This window comes from Charadrius vociferus, unplaced genomic scaffold, assembly GCF_000708025.1.
Source record: "Charadrius vociferus isolate BGI_N301 unplaced genomic scaffold, ASM70802v2 scaffold111, whole genome shotgun sequence".
NCBI classification, from domain to species: Eukaryota; Metazoa; Chordata; class Aves; order Charadriiformes; family Charadriidae; genus Charadrius; species Charadrius vociferus.
Window position 1 is genome coordinate 707,643 of NW_009647046.1, and position 18,925 is coordinate 726,567.

The following is an 18,925-nucleotide window of genomic DNA, read 5'->3' on the forward strand; positions in this document are numbered from 1 at the left end:
ATAATTGACATCAGTAGGGTTTTTAAACAAGCAGAATTCTATGAAGCGCATGAAGAGCTTGCCAGAGCAACCAGAAACACATCATGGCAAATGTGTGTGTTGTCGTTTAACAGGAGCATAGAGAAAGTGGGTTCTGTCTTAAACAGTAGCAGTTCTAAAATCAATGTTTCTCTTTGAAGTGAAATACTCAATTGCTACTCCCCACACGCAGATGCGTGCACCCTCGTGCCTGCTGTTCACCCTGCAAGTTCCACTGGGGATCTGAAAATCAAGCTAGATTCTTTCTCCCTAGAGCACCTCTAGCAAGGGAGATTGTACAGTGTCAGTCCATCTGAAAGATCTGTTGGTGCTGCACAAGTGGAATCTAGGTCATCGTATTTGAGCTCTGCAGTGCTAAAGGAGTAAGAGGAGGTTAAATTGTACTTGTGTAGAATGAAAACATCTTGCTGAATGCAGGCAGGTGGGAAATACCAAGAATGAGGACTGGTTTTTGTCCTGTTCGAGGCAGACATCCCTAAGGAGTAGGGGTGTCAGGAAATGTCAGACATGCCTCTGACTGGGAGATCCTGGTGAAATCTTATGAGAGAATGTGCGCTGTGGGAATAACGTGACACAATTATTTTTCCAGTTTTGTGCTACCATTTCTGCACCACTACCCCAGCGAGGGAAGAAGCAGTTCCTACCATCCACCTGTGCAATCATGGCATTCCTAGAATTTTAGTGCTGTGATCTGGATGATAGTTGATGAGACACAGTCTTTTTTTATACTCTTTACTATTTGATTAGGCGCCTGCTGTATAGATCTTTCCCTAAAAAGTCTTTGTCTGGTGTCTCTTCAGTGGCTGAAGGAAGTTGAAAATGAAGGATCTTGCCCTGATAGTGCCATGCCAAGCTCATTTTGAAACATATCCTTCCTTTCCAAGCTCCATGTGTTTTTCTTCTCAAAGCTATGCAGAGAGGTATAGTTTGAGATTCTTAAATTTAAATATCAAAGAATGTGGTACTATGTTAAACATGGCAGTTCTAGCTACACCAGGATCCAAAGGCTGTATACTCGCTGCTCATGCACACTGCTTCCAAACTACTGCTTGCTGGAAAGCCGTTATGCATCTTCAGGGTTTCTGTAACCAGCAAACAAAACATGCTGTCTTAAGTGTATCTCTGTTGCTCAAATGTCATTCTCTTTTGCATTTGTTAAGCATGCTAATAATTTGGTCTGCAGCTTCTTTTTATGCTGACATTAGGTGATCTGCAAACTCATGCAGAGTTGGTCTTGCTAGCTTACATACTCACTCTGCTTATTTACAGCATGACAGTGTACCTAACAAGTTCTCCTTACAGTCATCAGTCTCTCATTGCATCATGCTCTTAAGAATGGTATGCCTGCAATATTTAGTGTTCTAATCCTTGGAAAAGACAGAATGAATACAGAAAGCCACAGACTAGCAGAAGGAGGGAGAAGAAAGTCATGGCTTCAGCTGCAGGAGTAACTGAGGAAATAGGGATAGCACGGTGGAAAGGAGTTTAGAATTGTAGGAGAGTTCAGTGAGAGTTTACTGGTGCAAAACTATTAATATGTGAAGGAAAAGCAGTACAGTATTAAACTAAATACAATACGACATTTCCTATTTTTATCTGCCTTTATAGTGCAAATGATTCTTTATGATATGTTATCTGGATCCTTCAGTTACTCTTCAGCATAAGTTACATGCTTATGTAGTAGGAGGATCACCAGGGGTTAGAATGGAAGGGCAAAGGTTGTTTTTCCAACTGGGTTTTTCCAAACCTGATACCTTCCGTTATCAGACGTAAAACATTTCTCTGCAGTGGTTTTGGTGCTTTTTTGTGACAGGTGTGTAGACAAAATGAGGCATTTGCTACTGTCTGTGTCTTCATCTCATTGTAGGAAACTGCTTTTGCCAGTGGTGGTTTCTTGCATGTAGCTGCTAGAAATTCTTACTGAACTTGAATAGTGTGCGCTGCCTAGAGCTGAACTGTTTTAAAAAGGTCCAACAACTGCATATGTTCAACAGCCTTTTTTAGGAGGAATAGTAATTCCTCAGCTACATCCCCGGGAAGATGTAGTTGCACGAACAAGTTCATAGTAAAGCTGTACAGACTGAACTAGTGAGTTGGTTAAAGCGTGTTTGGAAGAGAAAGAACATGTCGTCCCCATGTATGGGAGAACTGACAATGCGTAGTTTAGTGTCATTAACAACTTGCCAAGACCTTGAAGACTGTATTAACTTGGCTTAAATCTGAGAACTTGTAAAGTGGTGATGTGTAGCCTCAGCCTGTAATGAGTCATGTTGATATTGTCTCAAAGCAGCATGCAATGCCATGTGCTCAGATTAAAATGAGCACTGCATGCTGAGCCATGGAGTGCCAGGCACTTAACTACCCTTGATCTGTCTACTTTATTGGTTTGTTTTTCCCTTTTAAGGTTGGTTGCATGGTTCATGTGAGTTTGTGTTGTGCTCTGACTGTCCTCAAAGCTTTAAATCTATCATCTGTTCTGGCTACTAGTGACTGAAACTAGGACAATTCGAAGTTTTCCTAGAGAAAGAGATTGATGCTTCTTGAATGCAGCAGTTTTGGGGAGAAAGGACACAAAAAATCCTAGTCTTTCTTCAGGTACTGTTCTATGGCTTTGTACTATTTTTGGCAGTGTGAGGAGAGTATTTTTCCCATTGAATCCTAAACTAGGGTTGTTGGTAGTGTTCTTGTCAAACTTAACCTTCTGCAGGTATTCCTTACTTGGAGTAAAGAAAAAGCTAATCCAATTCTTTTTCATCGCTCCCTCAAAACCAGGCTGGATGGTGGGGGTTTTTTTATCTTATTTACAGCAACAACTCGGTTTCTTCATGAAATTGCGTAAAACATTGCCTGTCAGACAAACTGCTAAGCACTTAAAAGCCATCTTAGATTAGTAAGGGGCATACCTACCTGCCAAGTTAACACATTGTTTTGCTATTTGAGTGTATAGGTGTCTCTGCTTTGATCTCCAGTTAGGAGGAAGATGGCATGGATATCTATCCCAAACAAATCTATAAATTGTCATGGATCAAGTCTGACTATTGATCTGCTCTTGTTGAGCAGTATAACCTAGTGAACCCTATCAAAAATATTTTCTTTAAAAATGTGAAATCAGGACCTGTGGAATACTGTTTAAATTCCAAACCTTACAAACAGAGTGGTAGTCAGAGGACAAATAAGGCGATTACTTGGCTTTATAATGTCAACCCCGTAAGCTGAGAGAAGTGGAGAGGTAGCAGTAACTCATACTGGGGTTAGTTAACTGTTGTAGAGTTCAACTACATTATGCTATTTCTCATGAGTGGGTTAGTCTTGTACTTAAAGTCCCTTTTAAACTTGACTTCATAGCTACCGTAGGATCTAACAGGATCTAACAAAATATTTAAAGTTTAGCGTAAGAAGAGTTATATGGCTTATGATGGAGGAAGGATTAGAAAGAGACCAAAACAAATGCAGGCCAGTGTTGCCTTTGCTTATGCTAGTGATCCATAAACTAAGAATTTCTGTGGCTTAATCAGAAACAGATTTCAGAAGTGTGTTGTGTGCAGGGAACTAATCATTAGTCATTTGATATTCATCACATACATTATACTGTGATCTAATATGGGTGAGTGTTTACTGTTAAGGAATTAATAAGAAACTATTTTGTTATCTGACAATAAAAAAAAATAAAAATCTGGCACATAGGAGAAGTCACTGGGGACAAGCCTTTGTCTTCAGAACTTATGTGTGTTTGTTTCTCTTGCTTCCTTTCCCTCTTTCCTCAAAACAAAACAAAAAAAAGCCATTCTTGAGGCACAGGCTGACATTCAAACTGCAGCACTACTTACCTTCATACTCTATATGTAGGACCAGCATCCCCTGAAGGAGAAACTTTCTAGTCTTTTTTTTTATCCACTGACAGGATTGGACAGTTTAAATTTAGATGTTCAGAGGCTTCTATGTTTTGGGCTCTATTCCCAGACATCATAGAGCAAGTTACTGCTTCTAGATGTGCATCATAAAAAAAACCCAGCTCCGATTTTAGTGGCTGAGGAAGGAGGAGAGTGAAGGCTTTAGGTAGTCCCCTCCCTGTTTTTAACAATGGAAGAAGTGTTTGGGGGCTAGGGGGAGGGTTGACGTTTTTACTCCGTTATAAAGTAGCCTACTGCATTCTTCAAGATATTTTGCATGCATGTCCCTTACTAAACTGCATTGTGTTCTAATTTAAATAGGTTTGTCTTCCTCTTTAATTTTTTTTCCAGGTTTTATTTATCACTTCTTTGTATTTCATAAGAAGAATTTGTGTGTCTGTTCATCAGGGACTGGTTTGTTATGCAATGGGGAGGTATTTCTCCCAATATGAACAAGAAATCTGGTTGTGTATTGTTGGCATTTGTTGCATCTTGAAAGGTTTCATCAGAACTGTTGTAATGAGACAAGTAGATAATCTTTAAATCTATAGCTAAGCCAATTTAGAGGCATCTTTTGGCAACAAATCAGATTTAAAAACTGTTTCCCTAACAGTTTTACTATATAATCCTCTTAATTGAAAACCTCTTGTTGGAATAAATCATTTAAAAAAAAAAAAGAACTTTTGTATGCTTCGTTTTGTGTGCTTGAGTGTAAATTTTGACCACATAAGTCATCCTTTTGTTTACTATGCATCAAACCAATGCTTGTCATGTAGCACGCTCCTCTGACCATTCAATTTTGAGTATGCCTGCCGTCATCTTTGAAGAAGGGCCACTGACCACTTATCTAAGGGAGGGATTTAGAGAAGAGGGAGGAATTTATTAAAATCGACTTTTAAACTATTTCATATTGCTGTTCATTATTTGTTCGTTATACTCAGCTTTTATTTTTCAGTTGTCCTGTCCTTTGAAAATGTTTATTTTTGTCCTGTGACTTCCAGTTTTTCAAGGAGGCGTTTATATTAAAGGAAAAAAGACTAAAAATGAACAGTGTTCTCTATGGGAGAAAACACACCAAAAGCTTGGTCTAAATTTTGGACGCTACACTCAATAGTAGCGGTGATGATATGTGCGTAGTAGATATACTGGGTTTGGTGATTTATCCAGTATGTTACAACTGTAAAAGGTACTGGAGGTACACTTGCGTTACTGTTACAGGGCGTAGTCATGCCTTGTTGAAGCAAGCAGTGATACTATCGGCTTCAGAGAGCAAGACTTGACTGCTAGGTGGGCTGTTTCCAGGTCTGCAACAAGGCTTTGAACAATTTTGTGCCTCTGCAGATGTAGGTTGCCAATCTGCTTTGTAGCTTTCCTGGTTCTATAGTGCACAGTGAATATGTAGTAGGACTTGTGTGTTTTTCTTCAGTTAAATATAGACCTATCAGACATTCACAGGTCAGTATTGCATGGCCAGGTAATTGTAATTAAGAACTTCTACTTTTCTTCTCCCTTTACTTCCCTGCTCCATTTGTCACTTTGTTGATAATTTGTCACTAAAAATAAACTGAGAAGTCTTTGGGGTTTTGGTGGGTTTGTTTGGTTGGGGTTTTTGGGGGCTTTTGTTTTGTTGAGGTTGTTTTACGCTTGTGTGTGTGGAAAGCACCAAATTTTCTTTGGTATTGCTTCTGGAGCACAGTGCTATCTTGCAGTTCAGCAATTACGGCTCATGACCTTTCTGTAATGTTTTTAATGACACTCCTGTTTAGTCATAAGTGGTTTGCAGTTTCTGCTTTCAGAGCTCAATCATGGAATTTATTTTGCAGTGTAAATATGTATTTTTTCATTAAAATGGTAAGAAAAGGAATGCGTGAATTTTTGAGCAAAATCTTAATAGAACCGTGTTAATTTATAATTAAGGTGAGCAGAGCAGCAATAGCTGCTAAAGGGAGGTCTCTTCTCTAGTCTACTGCTCATTCTATTGCTTTTAAAACTCATTTCAAAATAACTGGCATGGATTTTTTTCCCTTAAATGTTTTGCAATCAAATATCTGTTCACATGTGATTGGAATAACATGGTTGCTGTTAATAGCTCACAAGATCTTTAGGAAATGATCATGTTCACCTTGAAACTTAAAGGTAATTTGAGTATGCAGTGTGTTAATCATCAGTGTTAACATTGCCATGAAAGTCAAAGCTCATGTTTTATATGTTGTTGGACGGATGGTTTCTCAAACAGCACTTCCCCATAACACGACCCTGGCTCGTTAATGTCATATTGCAGTGAGGTCACCATGGTGCAAAAAGTAAGACAGTTCTTCAGGTGCTGGTTTGGCCCAAAGTTTGGTGACTGAGATCCCAGTAGTTTTAGATGAACTCTGGTAGGCGAGTTCATTCATTCCAGATTATTTTTGTAAACTCTGTTAAATTATATTGCCTGTGATATGAAGCACTGAACGGACTTGTTCTATAAAAGTGATGGATGGCAATATGCTGGTTTTCAGTTTCATTTCTATAATGGATATATTTCAGTCTGCTTCTAAATACGCAATGTCACCTAAGCAGCAAGCACCCCTAATTGTGACACGTTTTCATGTTTAAAGTGGTAATATACTACTTTTTTTTGACTTGTGTCTCTCTGCATGGGTGTAAGCAGTGAGTAGCAAAAGTAAAGAGAAGGCTGCTTATTGATGCACTGCTCCTGAAATGTCTGAAGAAGAGACTATAAACCTGCATGCAGGGATTAAAACCTATTTCCACTAAGCTCAGTTATATGTCATTGCTGCTCGAAAAAAAGGAGAACTATCTTTACTAAACTTCACTGTGAGGAATACTAGTTTTGAGTATGCATCAAAAAACAAGTATGGAGTTAGTAACTCCTGTTAGCAGCTTGCTTTCAGTTTGTTCTGTACTCTGACAACTCAGGTATTAGGCTGACTTACGTCTGTATTAAGTACAGTTCTCTCTTTGCAATGTTTAACTGTAAAGAGGCACATCATTTAAGTGACACTTATTTCCAGACAACTTGAATTTTGCATAACCTAATGTAAGTTGCTGACTACAGTGATAGTCATTTGTAATCATTCAAGAGATAATCCAACTCTGCTTATTCGAAGTGGTAGGAAAAAATCAGTACCTAAAATTTTAAATGGCTTGACTTTCAGTTTTAAAGCATTATTCTGCCATCATAACTTGTGAATATGTTCCAAAAATTTAAGTGAGTTTGTCTCATCACATGAAGTTAGGAGCCAATAATTTTTCTTTTAAACCTAGTCCCTAGTTGGGACATAGATGGTGGAGTTTAGGAATACCATGTTTTGCAAGCCTCTACACTGACAATCAAAGAAAGAATAAACAATCTGTGAAAACTCTGTGCTTACCAAAGACACTTGGAGAAAATTTTACTTTTTATTTCCAATGCTGTTGATGACATTGTTTGTTTTTTCTTCCCTCTTTTCTGTATTTTTCACATTTCTTGCCTTGTTCTTTTGGTAAGTGGCTTTTAGTCTGAGGGTCTGGAGTCACCTAAATTGACAAAAGTTTGCTCTTAAACAAACAAAAAAAACCCTGACTTTTTGTTTGGGTTGGGCTTTTTTAGCCCTACCCACTGTAGTAGGTATCAAAGCTTTGGTGGGCGTTCAAGAGGGGTCCTGAAAATCAAGGAGGTGGGAACTATGATGTAGCAGATTTCTCTATATTTAAAATGTGTGTTCTGCTAGTGCTTTATAAGTGCATTCATATTGGCCCCAAAAAATTACAAACTAGAACAATATGAGAAAGAGGCCTTTAATATATAATACTGTGTTATGCTTTTAATGTCCAAGGTCTCCGTGATTCAGTTTAGAGTTTGTATTTGCTTTTTCTATCCAATGGATTTGCTTTATAATTTAGGAACTATTCTCTTTTTTTCTCCCAATTTCTACATTAATCTGGCACAATCAGACTATTTGTATTATTTGTATTATTTCCACCACTTAAATAAAGGCACAGACACTTATTTTGTGTCATCGCTGTAGCATTTTTGTTTCACTGCCTGGAACATAGTAGCCAGGTCTCATAATCCACAAGGTAGACTCTGATCCACTTTCCTCTGTGCTTTCTTAGCTCTTTAGAATCAGTACGAAAAGTGGCACCAGCTGCTCTCAGAAAATAAATAAGCAAAAAAGTGATTCTTCTCTAGTAAAGTTTTCAGGATGGAGTGAGCTGAATTGATCAAGTACTATGAGGTAGTTTTAGACTTCCGAGTTTTGTAGCTGTGTCAGGACTTTATACCTAAAATTCACGTGTGCATATTTATTTATGTGAAATGTTAATAAATGATACATAGCTGAGCAGTTGTAGGGTGACAGTCACTGTTGTCCTTCACACAGCTAAAGTGTTGTAAGTATTGCAGCGATATACCTAATGCTCTGCAGCCAGTGAATGTGCCTGGAGTTTGGGGCTACGTAGTTCCTTTGCTGGTCTTACACTCCTACCTGGTGGTCTTCCCCATTGGTCTTCAGGCACCCAGCTGATACAAGCTGTATACAGGTTGTGACTTGCAGTGTTTCAGTACCACCAGCTTCATGGTACGCTCATCCGAGGTCTTGAACTTCCATTGGTTTTCCAACCAGCAGGTTTTTCCTCCTGTGATGTCAGACAACTGAAAGCAGCAATTTGAAAAAATTAGGCCACTCAGGTTTCTATATATAGCAGTTCTCGGATCCCAAGAAAGCCAGTACTCTCATCTGGTCTGTATTTAGCTGTCAGTGTTTGTAGATTAGTATTAACAGAGTTGGTCTTAAGTAGAATTTTAAGTGCCTTCATGGTGTTTTTTTTTTTCTTCTGCTTGCTATTTCCACTTATTTTTTCTCTTTTTGGCATTTTTATTTCAATTGAAAACAGACATTTGTTTTTCAGACCCTTTGCTTTTTTCCTTTATACCAATGATGAGTTGACCTTCAGCAAAAGGAATTGTGGTCATCACATTACTGAGAAGCACCTGATTTGCATCAAAATCAGGCTGATTTGTTGTCAGGCAGGGGGACTAAGTTTCAGCTTTAGAGTTCTGTGCACACCATTTCTCATAAATTAAATATGAGGATCTCCATATATTGAAGTGATTTTTTTTTTTTTAATGAAGCTAATTAATTTTTTTTTATTGATAGCATGGAGGTGATGGGGAGGAGATTAAAGAAAGAGTCAATGGCTGGTCAAGTAGGAAAGGCAGGCTATAACTGTATGGCAGGTGTTAGAACAGTTTATGATGTTAACTGCTTCTGTTTTATGTATTTACTCGTAAAACAACATTGTTTGACTTCTTTCATATACAGCAGAAAAGGTAGGGCAAGAGATAGTTTTCCCAGAGGGTTTATGAATATAATTTTATTTGTTTGGTTTTGGTAACACACACCCACATACACACAATGCTGGTCTGTTTCTCCTCCAAAGATGCCACCTGAGTGTTCACAGATGCAAAAGTTGAGAGCTACAGCAAAAATCTATAGTTTCACTTTGCTGAAAAATGGTGGAGCAGGTTACCCTTACACGAGAGTTACAACCGTCTTCTCCTCCTCCTGGCCTGATAAAAGTGAGACCTAAAAATATTCTTTTGTAACACAGGATCATTGTGTGGAGAAGAAAGGAGTCACTGATCTGCGTTATTCACATTCTTCATATTTTATGCTGCCGGTTGAAAAAAATAATGCTTTCCATATGCACGGAGCAATACAATTCACATTCATGAGGGCAGAATAGGGAACATACTTGCGAATCTTGCATTTAATTTAAGCTTTATTTGATTCTCTATGTGCTTCTTAATTCATTTGTATAGGTATGCTATTTTCACTCACAAGTGATTGAAGCAAAGGCAGGAAGGGTTTGAGAGCAGCAGCCTTGTACACAGAATATGTTTTTCTGTGTGGTGACAGAGAGGCAGGTCCCCCGGTCCGTGTCTGGGCCCCGTAGCGGTGCAGTGGGGCTCGGGGCAGCTCTCGGCCTCTCGTGCCTGTGGAGAATCCTCTCTCTGTCTGTGCAGCTCTGGGGGTTTGCCGGGAGGAGCAGCTCCCTAAATGCCTCTAGCCCTGGAAGACTGGCAAGTAATTATTGTTTAAAAAATCTGGGCTCTTTAGTTAAAATGTATTTGAAATCAAAAATATTGCAACAAAGTTGTAGATGGCTGCGCTTTAAGCTCTGAAAGCTTAACAGTGTCTCACTGAAGGATGCTCAAAGGCTAGTGTTGCGAGTTTGCACTTTTTTTTTATCTGCTGATTACTGGCTCTACATTTGGATTTTTCCAATGTTATTCCTAGATCTTTGCCTTTGGTGGAATGTGAGCCTGTAGCCTGACCATAGAATTATAGATGTTAAATTTTCAGCTGAATAAACTTCTGATTTTTGGCTGAGATTAATACTCGTAGCTTTTGTCTGTCTGTTTAATGAGCTAGTCCTACCTACATACTGTCTGTTGCTGGCAAGGTCAGAGCCTGGCAATCCCATATCAGTCTACCTTGGCCCTTTTTCTCTTGCGTGTAAGCACAGTGAGCATTATGGTGCCTAAGTGAAGTTCATATGGCAGGCAACCCCCGTGTGTGGTGCATTGTCACTAAAAATATGTCTTGGGAATGCTCATTGTCCTCATTGGAGGGGCTACCAGCACACAGTAATTTCCTATGTACTGTGCAACCTTCCCTCAAAAGATAACTGATTTTTCTTTCCTTAGTAATTCACAGTGTATGCCTGATAACAGTTTCTTCTAATTGTTTTAAGTGATCTACCTTGTCAAGAGGCAGATCAGCTTTTTAATCACTGAATGAAGTCTTTGATACCTTGTGGAATTATTCTGTTAATCCATATGTAGAAAGCTAGAAGACTAGCTTCCGCAGTACAGCTTCTGCACTTGTATCCAGGAGGAGCAGTCTTACACAGTGTATCAGTAAATTTCTCTCTTTCAGGCCACTGTCACGAGAAAAATCCAGATGGCAGTCATGACAAGGAGAAATACTTTGATGACCACCATGAGTCAGTTACAGCAGTGGCAGAAGGACACTCTGAGGAAGGTACAGAAGATCCAGAAGTCCTTACTCAGAGTTCAGCAAGGGATCCCTCATTCTTGAGACTGGAAAGTAAGTCAACCTTACAAAATCAATGCTGGCAAATGAATCGGTTCTAGATTTTTCCAGAAGAGCTGTCTGTCTTCCTCCAAGAAGCTGCATTTCCCCCCCGCTCTGTCTGTAAAGTGACAAGTAGCCCTTAAAACTGACTTCATTCCGTTCGCTGTTCTTCTACTCCAAGCGTAACCTCAAAATGCATTCAGTAAAAAAATGAGATTGAGGTTTAGACATTTTCCAAGCTAAAGGATGTAGTTTCTTGCAAGAGCCTACAAACACTTGTTGGTTGTACCTCAGTGAATTCTGTAGCAGCTGTGCCAGACAGAAGGGAAGAAAAAAGTGTCTATAGTTAAGGTACAGAGAGCTTGATTCAATGTTTACTGCATGTATGGAGAGAAAAGACACCACCTGTTTACTCCCTCAAACAGACAGAATTTTGGTTTGGAAAGGAAACTGATGGAAGTGGTCTAGAGGTGTTTTGAATCAATAGTTGATGCTTATTTGCAGTGGGAAAGTCTGCATTTTCCAATCCCTCTCTCCATTTGCAGTGTGCAGTGAGTAGTCAGTGATATTTGGTTCTCTCTTGACCTCTTAGACACGGTCACTGCAGAAAGCAACGGTTCAGAAGGAATGGAGGGTTTAGAAGATGATCAGATGTCTGAAGAGATGCTGGCTTTGGTGGATGAGTTTGAAAACTCTTGGCCTCAGGAAGCTTTTGAAGGAGCACTGGAGGTAAAAGGTCGTCGGATGGACTTGCAGGGAATCCGGGTCCTAAAGAAGGGATCTCAGGATGGACTGGCTAGCTCCTGTTTTGGGGACTGCGGTGATGATGATGAAGCTGAATGGGTAAGTTTGGATGAGTTTACTTAAGTCTTGTACCAACTTACTATTGTGGAGGAGGGAAAGGTGAGGACAGTTTGGGGGGGTTTAACACTAGAATATATACAGGAACTTCGCCTATGGACGTAAAAAGAGCTGGTTCATGGCTTGTGTGAAATGAACAAGTAGTTTCAATCCATCTTCTAAAGCAAAGGCCTCTGCATCACTAAAACCAACATCATAAGCCTTGATTATCAGCAGCAAGAGCTTAGGTGTTGAATGATGCTGGGTGCTTCAAGCTTTTTGCTCACAGTTACAAAGGAGAAAAGTTTCTAACCAAAAGTTCCAGTTGGCATGAAAATTAAATATCTGTTGTCATCATGTTACAAACAAAATATATAATGAACAATGCCTTTCAGTTCTCCAGCAGTTAAATTGGTTTTCTCCTGTGTTGGAGGTTGAAGTTGTGTACCTTGTTTGCATGGTGTGATGCAGTGAAAGTGAGCAGGCTTAGAAAATGGGTCGAGATGTGGGGGAGGGAGAGAGAGAAAGTTGTCATCTGTAACATCTCTGAAACTTAATCTTTGGGCTAAAACCAGTAGTGTATTGGAGCTGGTAATGTTCATGGGGTTTTTTGTACTGTTAACCTTGCTAATGCTGTTCTTTTGCTAGATCACTTTTCAGGTCAAACGTTTAAAGAAACCAAAAGCTGAAAGCTTGGATATCCAGGACCCAGTTGGGAGAAATGGGGAAGAAGGGACTAATGGAGAAAATGAAAACTTTTACCAAACTGCCCTGGAGATCAGTGGACCAAAGATACCTTCTCCTGGACCAATAGGTAACCTGCTGCTTCTAGAGAAAGCAAGTCATTTGCAGCTTTTATATTACACTGGTATATTACCATAAATATGCATCACAAAGACTACTTAGTGAAATATGCCTTCTAGATGAGTATGTGGAAAAATTAGAAATCTTCCCTCTGCACCTTCTTCACGAACTACAGCTTAACTTTATCTGCTGAATGAAAACTTTCTAGTTAATTCCCAGAACTTCTGGGGATGAGGTGGTAAGAGTGGAGAATGAAAGAGGTAGATATTGTGAGTAGAAGTAGTAAAAGAGAGAGGGGGTTTTAATGATCTTTTTCTTGAAAACTGAATGGGCAGAGAAGTTAGTTTATCAGATGAGAGACACCCTTTCAGGGACAAATGCAGGATGAGAGCTTGAATTAATTACTGACTAAACATAAGAGAGACAACTCGACAAAAAGCAGAAAGCTTGGTCTAATAAAAATAAAATCATTTTTAAAAAAATCTAAGTGTCCTGCTGTAATTGGTTTGGTGATATTATAAGAGAAAACTTAGAGACTGTCTCTGTCTTCCAGAAGACTGGAGCTACAGAAGAGTAGAGTTTTGCACCAACATAGATGAGGAGATTTGGAGAGAGAGAGGTGGGGTTTTTGCTAGTTGACTAACAGGAATTGGAAAGTGGTCTATTAATATGGTACAAGCTGGTTCCACTGGTGCATTCAGGTGGACAGAAATCATCAGCACTTAATTGCTTGGGATGATATTTAGACCTTCTGGAAGCTAATGACACCAAAGAAGAGAACCAAAGTAATTGGCCCTCATACTTTTTGTCTTACCTTGATTTTAGTGGAGCTAAAATCTTAATGTCGTGGGGCTGATGTGTAAGCAAAGATGTGTTCTCCATTTCATTGTAGTCCTTGACAATTTGATGACCTGCAAAATGATTTCACATTTTGAAGGCTTTTACATTAAATCTTTAACAAGCTCCTTTTTAGCAACTGACAAATGTAAGTTATTGAATTAAATATTTAAATAGGGGGAGGGATTACATGAAAACAAACTATCATTTGTGAGCACACACCTGTTGTTTCCTCAGTGTATTGTCTCTCCACCTGAGCTACTTTTGTGGCTTTATTGCATAGCATACCTCAATTGTAAAGTAGTTATTTTCCTCGTGCTCCTGTGAGGCAGGGTCTGCTGACGTCCTCTTTGCAAGAACTAAATCATCAAAAGTTTAGGTAACATATTGGAGGTCACCTGGGGAGTTCCTGGTAGAACAGGGAATGACGGTAGCTGTCCTGTGTTTGACTACGTCTCAGGCTACTGAGCTGTCTCTTTGTAGGGTTTCTGTACCTCTCGCTATCTTTTGCCATTCATGCAAAGAAGAGCTCACAGTCAAATAGTTCACAGTGGTGGTGATGAGAACTGATCGTTACCCTCTGAAGTGTCCCAGTGTTTCTTGAAGTTAATTTTCCTTTAATCAAAATACTTTACAAAAGACACGGTATTACAGACTTCATCATTCTTTTGCAAAACTACAGTGAAGCGTTTTACTATACCTTGGATAGGAAATAGGATTTGCATCCAAATGGGCAAAATTTCAGGCAACTAAAAATAAATACTGAAATACAGCCTACGTAGCTGGTGCGATAGGCTGGCACGTTGTTAAACTTGGCTTCCCACTGTGTAAATTTATGGCTACAATGAATTTTTCTTATATTCCAAACAGTTCAGATGTTTCTGATATGAGAGGAAAATATTTCCTAACAGTTAAAATAAGCTAGATTCCTAGGACTTGATACGGTATCCACCAAATGTAAGGAAAAGATTTCAGTTAGGCTTTGGTTCAAATGTCAAGATCAGGTTTTTGTTTCTCCCAGTGATCTATTTGTTAACATGAAGCAAGCAGTGATTTAACCTTTCCCTACCTCAGTTAACTTCTCTGCAAAATGGGAGGGCTGAAGTGTAATTGCTCAATACTTTCAGAAATGTTGCCATCTTGAGTGTAAGAATGCAGTAAAAGCTACTATCTGTCTTAAACAATATTCATTGAAAAGAAACAGCAGTATTTTTCACCTGGGATTGTCAGAAGATGGAGCAGTCAACATTTATGCGTTTTTACTGTAGCTGTAGAACATAAATGATGACTCACTTATGAACTTTCTTTAAGGACATTTAAGTAGAGACATTACCTGTAAACAAGAGTGGTGATTGTTCTTAATCTGTAGCTATTAAAAAAGTGTAATGAAACAGGTTTTAAAACTCTACCTCCTAATCTGTCTTGCATGGGATCCAGTTCTGTCTTTGGATCCCACAATTTCCATTCAGTCCATTTAGGTTCAGGAATGTTCTTAAAGAAATCTAGCTGCAGGACCGTGACTCTTTTAACATAGGAAATGTATCCACAGGTATAAGGGTTTTTTTAAATCATTATACTCAAGTAGAGTGTCCTTCTGCTTCCAGGCAGTTTCTTCTATTTATCTTTTTTTCTCCTTTCTCAAGGGAAAAGGCATGACTATCGTAGCCTTGGCTGGCCAAGTCCTGATGAATGCCTGAAACTCCGTAGGGTAGAGCTTACAACTGTAGCCAGCACATGGCTTGCTGTTTCTGCTAAAAACATTGAGTAAGTATCTTGTGTATGAACCTTAAATAAGTTACTCTCACAAAGCAAGACAGTTACATGGCCTTCAGTGTGCAGAAACTGAAGATTTTAGTATTTTTTTAAAGTAAGAAAGAACTGCCAGGATTTCCAAAAAGTTTGAAAACATTATGTGGTATTTCATCAATAGACTTGCAAAGAAAAGTGCAAGTGCAGACAGAAGATCCGGTTTCTTTTGCTCCTTGAGCTACTCAAATGAGTTTATGCCAGGTTCTGGGCAATTAACACTTACTTGAGAACTTTATAATGACTCTTCTGTTTTCTTCTCATGACTGATTCAGCTTGTTTTATGACCTTTGCAGCATTACAGAACACATTGATTTTGCCACACAGCTGCAAGAACCAGCCATGGAGCCCCTTTGTAACCCAAATCTACCAGCCAGTATGCATACTTTGGACCATCTGCAAGGTGTCTCTAGTCGGGCCAGCTTGCATTACACTGGAGAAAGTCAACTGAAAGAGGTATGCCAGAGTTGAGGGCTGTCACACCAAAAATGGCTGTACCATGGCAGATTCAAGGCACGTTTAGCTTAGTGCCCTTTCTCCAGAAGTGACCTTTAGTGAGTGAGTGCCGGGATAAAACTGTAAGAACGATGCAAGCCTAAAGCAATATTTTACCAGAATGTTTTCCTTGCTATCTATGATCTGGCCTGAGGGAAATCCTAAAACACTGTTAGTGTGTTTCAATTTATGGCTTTTGATGGATGAATTAGTGAAAGAAATGTCCAACTGAGCATACATAAACTTCTAGCGTTCTTAGTGCCACGGAGTTGTAACAGTGTGATGATACAGATAGTACTAACTCAAGATAGAAAGTGACGTTTAGGTTGGAACAGGTTACAGCGTTTGTAAAAGGCTGGCAAAAAAAGCAACCAACAAGTGAGGGACATCTCTTACCAGGTTCCAACATCTAAGCAATTTTTCTTCCTCTTCCACAGGTGCTACAGAATCTTGGCAAAGACCAGTACTCACCACAGTCGTTAGAGCAAGTTGGTACTCGAATAGCCAAAGCTTTGGAAAAGGTATGTGTAAATGAGAAAAAAGAGAAGTCTGGGCTTACCGCTTATGACTGATGGAGTGGTCAATCCAATCTCAAACCGTGTGTATGAAATCCCAGTCAAGGAATGTCTTAGTAGGTGGACTAGGGATTTGTGTCTATTCGGCATCTGTAATGCCCTCACAGGTATTTTGTTGAGCTATATCCTGTGCTTACATTGTCAAGTGCCTTGCGTATCTCTCTGCTAAAACTTAAGCTTGTCAAATTTCCCAATGTTGCCAGCCCTGTAGTGAGCAGTATTGCTGATTGTTGATACATATTAAACTATTTCAACAGTTCTCAGCCTTCTGCTTTCTTTTTGTGGTACATTAACTTTCCATAAGCTCCAAGTCAAGTTAAGCCATGGCTCAGCTCTCTGGTTTCTCTCCTGACGTACAGCGGTCAGACAGCTGACAGACAGGGGCTTCCCCTCTTCTCTGCCTACTCACTTTTACCTTGTGCAGTGTTGGGCTGAAGTGTCAGATGAGTTCAGGCAGAGGTATGGCACTATGTGCAAGGCTGCACTGCCTTTCTTCCCAGAGAAAGACAAGCTTCCTAGCTAGATTAAGGCTACTAAGGGCCTCAGCAGAGGTCCTTAGGAGGAGATGATTAGCAACATAATTTGCCCAGGATTTACAAGGTATGTAAGGATGCAGGGATTGTTGTTACATGTTCACAGCTAGTGGGGAGGGTATCCCAAGCTACTATAGAAAACAGGGCTCAGCCCCTAGGTACCCCTAGCCTATTGTACCAAAAGCCGTCTGAGGAACTTACCATGCTTTGAAACTAAAGCCAGTATAACTTTGTCATTCGCAGAAGGTAAAAATGTTACTCTTGTGCTCATGTTACAAGGCTTCCTTTCTTTTCACTTTAGAGGTATACTAACTTTTTCTCTTACATGCTACAGTTCCCCCTGCACCCAGCAAGCTTTATTGAAATAAGCTGAAAACTTAGCGCTGAGACCAGAAACAGAATTCTCAGTAAGGCTATCTGTGTTGAAAATAAAATGCAGTTCTTCTACCAGTCTCATTCAGTGTTCACAAGAGCTAATCAAACAAATCAAGATGGCTCCTTATCTAATTGCATCTGTGAACATAAACATTCATTTACTGTATCTGAGTCCACAGAATGCAAGCACATAGTATTTTCCTTTCTAACACATGACGTGGGAGTCAGCCAGCTAGAGGCACCACATTTAATCAGCTAGGCTTGTCAGGCTTCTGCTTGGAGCTGCATCTCAGAGCATCCTTTCTCTTTCCAGTGACTACAGAGAGCCCACAAGTCCAATCAGCTGACTTAGCTAAATTTTTTGCTTTATGTTTGGTAATGTGTATACACATCTAGATGCTGAGCATCAGACAGCTTGTTAGAAGCTGTTGTGGCTGCTGAAACTGTTGTCGCTGTTTAAAGCTATTTAGCTGCTATGCCTTTCTTAAGAAAATGACGTTGCGTTTGGAATTTGCATTTCATTTGGCAATCTCATTTACCTGGCTATTGCATGTATGCCGTTGGATAAGAAACTTTTTGCTGCTTTGAAATAGTTTAATGCTATTTTTAAGTGTAACAATCTCTACGTCAATATATCAAAAAAATTGGAAGAGTGAAAGAAAGGAAGACTGTTCACTATAGGTGTTCACATGACTGGTTTTTGTGTTCTTCTTTTGCCAGAATCAGACTTCATGGGTCCTCTCTAGCATGGCAGCCCTTTACTGGAGGGTAAAAGGCCAAGGAAAGAAGGCAATTGACTGCTTACGGCAAGCATTGCACTATGCACCCCATCACATGAAGGTGTGTACCATGTGCCCACTACTCAGATGAAATAATGTTTTGCTTGTCACAGTAGAGCTTTTGCAGACTATTGTTAAGGCCAGCACTGTGTGTATATAGTGTCTATAATACATTAGGTATTAGCCAGTTGTGGTGAGACCTCAAGACTTTTACCGCGTTTAGTGTGGACTGTCTCTTTTTAAAAAAATAACAATTGAAAAAAAGACAACTGCAAAAGAGATTCACTGGAATTTCCTGCAGTTCAGTGGGTTTGACACGTCTCTGGGCGATGCAGGCTTGAACTTCCTCTTGTTGTATAGGACTTCGAATCTTCATCAGCCTTTGCCTGGACAAGTCTTTTAACCTAAAGTGTGGAGTGTATCTTCTGCTTGTGCTTTTAAAGAGGGGAGGAGGTGATATCTAAAAGGATAACATAAATGCTTAGATCTTAAGTTTGGGCTGTCAATGGCAGCTGGGCACTAGCGCCTAACTTTCTGCAGCAGATCCGTGCTTTACTCCAAAAAAAGGCAGTACTTTGGACATAATCTTCTGTTTAGCATTTCAGTTGACTAGAGTGCTTTGTAGCCTTCACCTTGCCTCATGGTATGCTGAGCCTTATAATGTCTATTCTTATACACCAAGACCCCCCTTGCAAACTGGTAAATGCAATATAGGCTCCTCACTTAACATTGCAGATTTCACTATGGGACCCGAGCAACAAATTGTGCAAAATGTGTACTCCTTTTTGAATCTTGGTCTTAATCCTTTTCTGAAAACAAAGAGATGAAGTATTTTACACTCTCTAGGATATTATTGGGAGGCTT

At 39.6% G+C, this 18,925-nt stretch overlaps 1 protein-coding gene across 1 annotated transcript in view; it reads left to right on the plus strand.

Annotated features, from left to right (window-relative positions):
• Window positions 1-18,925, plus strand: part of TTC17 (tetratricopeptide repeat domain 17) — a 45,688-nt gene that overhangs the window by 21,845 nt on the left and 4,918 nt on the right. Inside the window, exons 16-22 of the mRNA XM_009895622.1 lie at window positions 10,859-11,029; window positions 11,610-11,860; window positions 12,506-12,671; window positions 15,142-15,262; window positions 15,601-15,760; window positions 16,237-16,320; window positions 18,003-18,122. Coding sequence (XP_009893924.1) covers window positions 10,859-11,029; window positions 11,610-11,860; window positions 12,506-12,671; window positions 15,142-15,262; window positions 15,601-15,760; window positions 16,237-16,320; window positions 18,003-18,122 — 1,073 coding nt within the window. The remainder of the gene's footprint in view (window positions 1-10,858; window positions 11,030-11,609; window positions 11,861-12,505; window positions 12,672-15,141; window positions 15,263-15,600; window positions 15,761-16,236; window positions 16,321-18,002; window positions 18,123-18,925) is intronic.